The sequence below is a fragment of the Phaethon lepturus genome, unplaced genomic scaffold, assembly GCF_000687285.1.
Source record: "Phaethon lepturus isolate BGI_N335 unplaced genomic scaffold, ASM68728v1 scaffold14940, whole genome shotgun sequence".
Lineage (NCBI taxonomy): Eukaryota > Metazoa > Chordata > Aves > Phaethontiformes > Phaethontidae > Phaethon > Phaethon lepturus.
Genome location: NW_010514134.1, coordinates 35,658 through 44,258, shown reverse-complemented (window position 1 = coordinate 44,258; position 8,601 = coordinate 35,658). Strand labels below are relative to the sequence as shown.

The following is an 8,601-nucleotide window of genomic DNA, read 5'->3' as shown; positions in this document are numbered from 1 at the left end:
GCTCCCCCCACGGCCACGCCGCTGGCCTGGGGCGCGGGTTCGGTCACGCACTCTTACCGCCCGCAAAAGATTTTTTTTTCCAAGAATCGCCCCCCGCGGCCTCGCAGCGAACGCAGCGCCCAGCTGGCACTCGCGGGTCTCGCTTACCAGTTTAAAAAACTTCCTCAGGTTTGCCTTGGGGGTTTTACTTTCTTCTCTCCTGGGTTTCGCTTCTGCAGCTTCTGGGCTGCCGCTCTCGTCCTTGGCAGGAGCCGCAGCTTCTAGAGACGCGTCTGCTTTTTCACTGCTCCCCACCTCTGCCTCTTCCGACGCGTTCTGCGGTTATTTTGGGCAAACGTTAAGAAAGTGGAAAAAAGCATGAAGGCCTAATCAGTGAGGTGTTTGTTTTTTTAAGAGGTTACAACCCAAGTGCTTCCGCAGTACAGGAATTTAGTACATGAGGAGCAAACGTGACATGAAAGCAACGTCAGCGTCACTGTACAGGTTTCCTCAGGAGTTTGATTCATCCCGATTTAAAAAAGTACACAAGCTGGGAGGGTTTTAAGCACTTGTTTAAACTGAAGAAAAAGCCTTTCTTCAATTGCACTACCAGCTCCCAAACACAATAATTTATCTTTGATTATGATCTTAAAAGATAACTTAAAATCACTTGCACTTACAATAGCACGTGCCATGAGTAGATGACACTCAGATAAAACCAGTAAAAGAGAGAAAGATCACACCCAGGAGCTTGCACACGAAAGAAAGAGAAGGATGAAGTAATTAAAACACACCATGCAATTTATTAATCATTAAAACTCCATTTAGCACCCATAGAGTGTGAAATACAGAAGGTACAAGGTCCCAGCCACAGCGTTCCCAGGCTGGTCGCATTCACGGCACTTGCTCCTCTTCCCAGTTGCAAAGATATAAAATGAGCTACTTAACTACCTTGTACCTCAAGAAGTCATCTATTACTTCACTTAATCCCACGGGTCACAGTCACCCTCTTTGATAGTGATGACCCTCATTTGTGTTCAGGCAAAGCTGCTGGGTGCTCAGCAACGTTGCCTTTGTAGGAGTTTGGGTCCCACTGTGCTTTTGTGAACTACTGGGAAGTTCCTTCTGTTATAACAGTACTTTAACCACTGGCATGCAGTTTGTAAATTCCTCTGAAATATGGAACCCCATAAGATTTATTGATTAATCTCCTGCATGCCTCATTGCACAGCCTTCTCAAGGCTATCCGGGGAATGCTCGGTGTGTTTAATGAGCAAGATGACCTGTGCAGTGCAGAGTGTGCAAACTGGAGGCACATTTCTGCTGTGGGAGGTGGAGGCACAGCTGGGCAGGAGGCTGAGCATGCGTTTCTTAGCTGACTCTTCTGCCCTGGTAAATATGGTAAATAACATTCTTCTGTGCCCTCAAGAACTACTAATTAATTCCCATCCCATTGTAATTTCATAAAGAAGTATCTTCCTTTCGGCCATAAAAAGAAGCTCTTATGCTAAGAGCCAGGTAATTTGACCTGAAGCAAGCCCTTTATCATTTTGCAGCTTATTGCGGAAAGGCACAGAACCTCATAAGAGCAGGGTAAGTTGCGCACTCAGCCTCCAGTACGGAATCAAATAGAAGCAGTTACCCTAGGTATTGGCATTTCAGCACATGCTGCTGCTGCTTAAAAACACAGCATAGTTACAGCTGAAATGTATACTGTAGGAAAGAACTGACGTAACTAAGTCTCAATTATTTATATTTCACAATTTTTACATGTACTTACAGGAACTCACATGTAATGCAGACTCTTAGTTATTTTGTCCAAATTAATTTTAGCCACATGAACATGAGAACAATTTAAAAGATAACACCAAAGATTCTCTGCAGCCCCAGATCCTGACTCAGAGTGGCAAGAAAGGATGCCTCCTCCAGCAGCAGCTTACATTACTACTGCCCTCATATACTTTTCTAATTGCCTTCAGCTCAGTGATTCCTATGTAGTATCTTTAGTTTAATAGCCCATGATGTTTTTTTTTCCTACAGAAATTTAGCTAAATAACTTCTGAATTGATATAAGTTCCTGACATCCAGCAGCATCCTGTGGCAAAGAATCCTACAGCTAAAGAATGTTTGTTTGTTTTTTTTTTTAAGAAAAGTACTTACTTTGTTTGTCACTATATAATTTCATTTGATACTCTACTGCTTTTAGTTTGAGCAACAACTTATTTTTCCTGTTCACCTTTTATGTTATGTTACAGTAGTCATTCTGTATGCCACTGTCATCTGCCTTTCCACCAACTCCTTTCTGAGCCAAAAAAAAAAATCCTAATTTATGTAGTTCTCGATACAGAAGCTATTCAATATATTTATGCATTTTTCTCCCAGTAGAGAGAAAACTACCTTTTAGTTCTGTCATTCCTTTTGAGTTGGGGGGATCCTACATGCAAGATGGGGACTCACCATGAACTTCTACAGGAACATGAGAGATTTTGCTTTGCTCTTTACTCCTCTTTTGTGGCAGAAACAAGCATTTTGGGGGTAGGGTAGGAGGGAGAAGAATGATGAGGGAATAAATATTCTTCATCCCTTGCTGCCTGAGATGACTGCAGCACAGCCTCCTTCCCCATAGAATTGTAGATTTAATTTATATTTATGAACATTTTGGAGATAATCAATCTATAATAATTTTAATCTATATTTCTGCCTATTCACACATACATATAATCAATTCACCATCTATTTGCTTGAAGGAAATGATTCATTGCATGAGTTGACACAGTGGCTCAATAAAGCAGCAGCCTAGCTTCTGGGAGCTCATCATTCAAAGATTACAGTTTGGGATCATATTACTGCTATGCTGTTACAGCTGCAACCCTAATGAGTTTTGTCTCTCAATCTATGTCTATGCAATGGCCTTAGTGTCACTACTGATAACAAATGCATCCTGGGGTGAGATGCCAAACTCTGAAAAGCACTGTCTATTTAAATAAAGAAAAGAGCTAAGTCATAGTCAACTATTCAGAGAGATTGATTTAAAGTAATCAGTGACTTTTTGTACGTTTCTTGATAGCTTCCTTGGGAGGCTTTAAAAAAGTTTAAATCCTGTTTTAGAATACCTTATTTTTACTTTTTTTTTTTTTTTAAATTTCAATACCCAATGTACCTATGCAGTTACTTTAATTTGGTACTATTAGGCATAACAAGGTTGTTGCAGAAGTTACATGTTATTTTGTTTGAGATTTTAGGCTTGCTATTAAAAATTTTATGATATATTTATTATAATTAACTCCAGGAATCATTCCTGTATATCCACCTCCCTCTGTAAGACTGAATTAACTGATGCTGAAGATATTCTCTTACGATTTTGTGATCTCAAATATATATCTGGAGGCCTAGTCCAACCTCCCGCCCAAAGTTGAGCTTTTAGTATCTCCAAGGCTGGAGGTTCCACAACTGCCATGCAATCAGATCAGGGTATTCAGATATGCTGAGAGAAAAGGAAACTCTAGAGACATCACAAAATCCTCTCAGATAAAACTGATCAAGGTGGCAGATTCTTGGAGGCGGATGACACACGACCATGGTATATTGTGTACTTCAGAGATGCAGAGAATGCCTGTGCATGGCCTTTCAGTCGAAGGGAAAACCCCTTTCAGCTAAGAAGGTTTTCTGACATACTTTTAAGAACAGAGTTTTTAATTTTTGTTCCTGTTTCCCCTAAGAAACTGGAAGAAAAGTTTCCTTTTGTGCATTCAAGAGAATTACCGAGGTGTTTCTGGCAGGAACTGAAAGTGTAGTAGGAGGAGTTTGACAAAGATAAAAAAATATCCATAAACTTTGAACGATGTTACATTAACCTAAACAGTTCTCTAGAGCAATGGGCTAAGTTGCTTTTTTACTTCATCTGGAAGACAGACAAAAACGATATCACGTCTTGTGGCTAGTTTTAGGATGAAACTGCAGTTTGTAGATAATAATAATTTGCAAACAGCCCAGCTCCATCACCTTCCTGGGTCTTTAATGCATAAGCATGCTCATAAATATAATTAATCACCCTATACCTATAAATTGCATCAACTGAGGTTGCTGGATTCGTGGGTCCAAAATCTGCTTCCAGTTTCCTTAGACACAAATTGTAATAAGTTCAGCCTAAGTCAGCAGCTATTGTTATGCACCACAGAGAGTATTTTACTTTTTACTAGGCTCTTTGTTTCACTATGTTTGGGAAGCATTCTTCCTTCTCCTACAGGATGGTGTCTCTAGTTTTCCCCTAGTAATAAACTTATTTAAAACAGTCATGGTGGAAAGTTTGCATCTACTCTTTGCATCTTCTTCTGGTTCTTGTTTTGGGGAACTATTATGATACTATTTTCTTATCCAGGTTCCTGACCATACAAACTGTCACCTTAGAGTGTAACTTATCTTGTGACCTGGATAACTTTGATAGGAGTTTTCCTTTTGCTTGCTGCATCTTTCCGCAAAATCGAGGTAAACATTGTACCCTGCTTTGATCTTCTGCTAGAGTCTGAACGGGCACTCTCCACTGCGTTTCATCAGGCTCAAGGAACTGTTCTTCTTTTTCCTGGGTCATGCCTTCTTTATGAATCGGATTTTCTTTTAGCTTAACAATATATATGAGAGATGACCTTTTGCTCAGGACATTTCCACTTAAAAGAGCAGCCGTGCTTGGGTTCTGTTCCTGCCGCTCACAGACTCGCAGGCAGGAAGCAGATAGGGTTAGAGACGTTAACCCACCTTCCTGCCCTCCTTTGCCCGTGGGAAGGCGACGAGGTTGCTGCAGGTGAGGTAGCTCAGCTTCAGCCATCAGTGTGCTCGCGGACCTCCACGCTGAAGCCCCCGGTGACCTACAGCTGCTGCCTGAAGGTGCCACTCAGCACATCCCGAGCTCTAACAGCTCAGACTGCTAACCAGTTAGTACTAACCCCTGTCAGCTCGTGGTTAAACCATCACGGTCTGTGAACAGCCCAGGAGCGTGGTTCTGACTCACAAGTCCCAGTGGTCTTATTCGCTGGCTTGAGGAGGTTAAGCCTGGTTAAGCAGGTTGAGGTTAACCCCCTCCCTGCTGTCAGGCTGGCAGCTATGCCAGCAGTCAGGCTGTGAAGTGGCCCCCAAAAGCCCGTTGCTTATTGTCCTCCTCAATCCCTCAACCAGGGGGCATTCTCGTTAAAGTTTCTTCATCCATTTACCCAGCAAAAAAATGGCCAGAATCTCCTGCCCTCCTGGTAAATTCCAGGTAAACTGCTCCCAGCCTGGAATATACGGGAACTTGATAAATGCCAAAACTGCCCAGGATTTATCTCACACTCCACCCAAATCTTTATCTTTGCTTTCCTATGGCAGGGTATGGTTGCAGGCTCAGCAATAAAAGGTGTTATTCTGCTTCCCTTAATAGCTAACTGGTTTGCTGTTTGCATTGTCAGTGCATAAATGCCCCTCGGTAGAAAGGTTTTTCTGTGTTTGTATGGCAACAGAATTGCAACAGCTTAAAATTCTAGCTTTTAAAAAATATATCCACTTTTACAGGTAATTCACAGAGCAGTCTAAATAATACTCCCTCAATCACTTTCATCCATCATTTACTAGCATGCTTTGATCAGATACAAACGAACTGTCATGTTTCTCTACCCCGATCAGATATCTACAAGGTCTTGAAAACCAGGTTTCCAACACAAATATGTGAAATTACTAGCTGTAATTTTCTATTAATACTCCCTAGTATTTGAAAAAAATGCTGGTATGACAAACACTTGAGTAACAGTTATGAAAATTCTCGTGCAGACTGATCAGGAAATGGGGCAAATACAGTCAAAGTGGTTTCCATCTAAGGAGTTGAATAAAAATTTTATTTCTTTTTCTTTTACATGTTTATTTGTCTGGAGTCAGAGCAGCAGCATTAACTGCAATGTGTTGACAGGCACTTCATTAAGTTTACTTTGAAGTGAAAGCTCATCAGAAGATAGAAAAGAGACTGCCCGGAAAGAGAGAAGTTAGATCTGAATCCTGGATCTATTCAGTGTTGTGGTTGCTATTTGTTAGTTCGACAGAAAAAGCTACACGACTGAATTTTACACCTATTTGGAACAGTCGCTAGCTTTGATTCTCTATCCTAGCAAAAGGGCAGTACGTGAAGAGTGCCAGAAAGAGAGATAAAATCACTGAAAAAGACAGAATCCCAAACCAAGCTGAGTTTGAGGCTAACCTGTAGTCTAAGGACTTTTTTTTATACATCCATCCTAATTTTCTTTTTTTTAGCTTCACGCTGCCTGGGTCACCAAGGTCTTTCATCAAAGGAAATACAATATTATTCTCTGTCAAGGAAATCCAGTAACGCAACATCAGCCCTTTATAGGTAAAGATTCACTGCTCAAGCAGGCAGATTTTTTGTTTTTTTAAATCCTTAGGACCAAATTCAGTTCTCTACCGCAGAAATTTACTCCAGAAAACTTGCAAAAACATTCAGTCTTGGGACGATGACAGACCCAAGAAGTTCTAACTAAGCAGAAATAGCCTCATTTTAGAAAGTTAAAAGTCAGATTTCACATACTATTGTAGTTCAGTGCATTTGGGGAAATGATTTAACTAACCCTTAATATTTTTGGTAGCCACCAAAACCTGCTCAGAGTTGTAGAGAGCTCTCTACGCTTTCCATTCACTGATGTAAGTAGCTATTTTAAGTGATGAAGTAGGATAAATTAAACCCAATGTCATGAACAAACAGAAGTGAAAGACAAAATTTTGGTACAAGGTTTATACCCTTGAGTTGTTTGAGATCCCAGAACTTCACGTGAAGATTGTTGTAAGGTTAAAAAGACACAGGGTAGTTACCTAGACCTAGTTTAGCTTAGCTACGAGACACGGGGAGCTGGTGTTCACCGTGAGCAGAGCCTACATTATACAGAGCAGTAAAATATCTACAGCTACACTGGTTTGGGTTAATCTTTCAAAATAAGGTTTTGAAATCTTACCAAAACCTTATCGGAGTCAGGTTGTTTTTTTTTTTTTTAAACCAACCATTGCTACCAATCACTCCTCACCAGGAGTGATTTTTCACTATTTTTCTGCATGAGAACTTTCCCTTCTTACATGCCTTTTCTTTCTTTCTCAAATACACAAAAGGCCTTGTTACTTCATTAGGAAAATACTGAACTTCAGACCAGATTTATTACTCTGTTTTATACTGAAATAGCATACAACCGTCTGCTAGAAGGCCTCTTTTTTTCTTATTTCATCCTGATGTTCAGCATACATCCTGCTTCCCACCTCTGTTTTCTAATAAGCTAGACTACGCAGAGGAGGTTTCCATAGCAATAGTAACTATATAAGAAACCTCCCTACCCTTCTTCACAGCTTTCCTCTCTTTTAAAGTACTTGATTCACCCAGTTCCACAGGAAATTAAGTCCAAGTAACAAAAGTTTCAAGCTTAGATTGTTTTCAAGCATGTTTACTCTGTAAATATCTAAACACCTTTGTTTTTTTTTTAATGTAAGTAACATATCCAAACTGTATCTCCAGAATCACTGCCCCGTAGGGAGAATATAACTAAAGAAGCTGCAGGGCTAGCTGCTCAGTCAACATCTGTGTGTTTGGAAGCATTTCATTTCTGGGATTTGAACTTGAACAGAAGCCCAGAGAAGCAGTTATTCAACATACAGTGGTTCACTAAAGTTTAATACAGCTCTTCTCTTAAACGAGATGAGAAACAAATAAGCCTTCAGCTTATAAACCACTGAGGATCATGGAAACACGATCCATGTTTTCAAAGTTAGTTCTAATTTTACTTAAAATTGTTATTTAACCTGAGGAAAAATATGTCTTCCTAAGCAATCAACCTCAATGCCCCAACTTAAAGGCCAATCCACTCTGGTATGAAATTTTTCTATTGGGTAAGAATAAACCCACCAGATTCCAGGTTTTCAGACATTCAGAACTAAATCAAACAGTTCTCAAAAGTGAAACGTGTTTTTATAGCTATATCTCTATTAATGCCATGATTTGGTAAAGAGTACTATAATCTCTGTAGGATTTTTAACAAGTGTGTGTTGAATTGACAGAGCAATATTCCTTCTTCCATAATATCATTCAAAAATAGTATAAACAAGCTTAAAAGACTACAGTTTTATAAGATTCTTCTGCAGGAGTCTGACTGCCGTTATTAGCCACGTGTGTATGCGACTGCCCAAAGCTCACGACGGCATTTGTAACCGCATATATCGTTTACGCCCCTCACGCGTTCAGCGTGCGACGCCATGCTCGGCCGTAGCTCCAGAGGCTGCGCGAAGATGGAGCTGTGGGGCGGACGAGCTCCGCAACGCAGACCTACCTTCTTCCAGAAGAGCTTGCTCAGCGGCATCGGAGCGGACGCCGCCTTCTCCTTCGTCACTTCTCTGGGGGCTTCGGGGGCCGCTGCCTGCTGCTGGGCTGCGGGCTCGGGGGCTTTTGTGTTCTGCTTAGTTGTCTGCGGCTCTTGAGAGGAAGGGGCGTTTTTGTCTGGTTTTACAGAGGTAACAGACTGCCGTTCAGCGCTCTAGGAAGAAACAGGGACACGTGAGCTATCGCAGGCGTGAAGGACGAGGCGCCGGCAGCACGTTCAGGCCTCACCCGGT

General features: G+C 41.1%; 1 protein-coding gene across 1 annotated transcript in view; it reads right to left on the bottom strand.

Moving 5' to 3' along the window:
* Positions 1-147: 147 nt before the first annotated feature.
* BCAS1 (breast carcinoma amplified sequence 1) overlaps positions 148-8,601 on the bottom strand; it is a gene marked incomplete at its 3' end in the record, with an annotated part of 32,683 nt that continues 24,229 nt past the window's right edge. The window contains exons 8-9 of the mRNA XM_010292130.1: positions 8,319-8,522; positions 148-315 (exon numbers count right to left, since the gene is read on the bottom strand). Of these exons, the coding sequence (XP_010290432.1) occupies positions 148-315; positions 8,319-8,522 (372 nt within the window). The remainder of the gene's footprint in view (positions 316-8,318; positions 8,523-8,601) is intronic.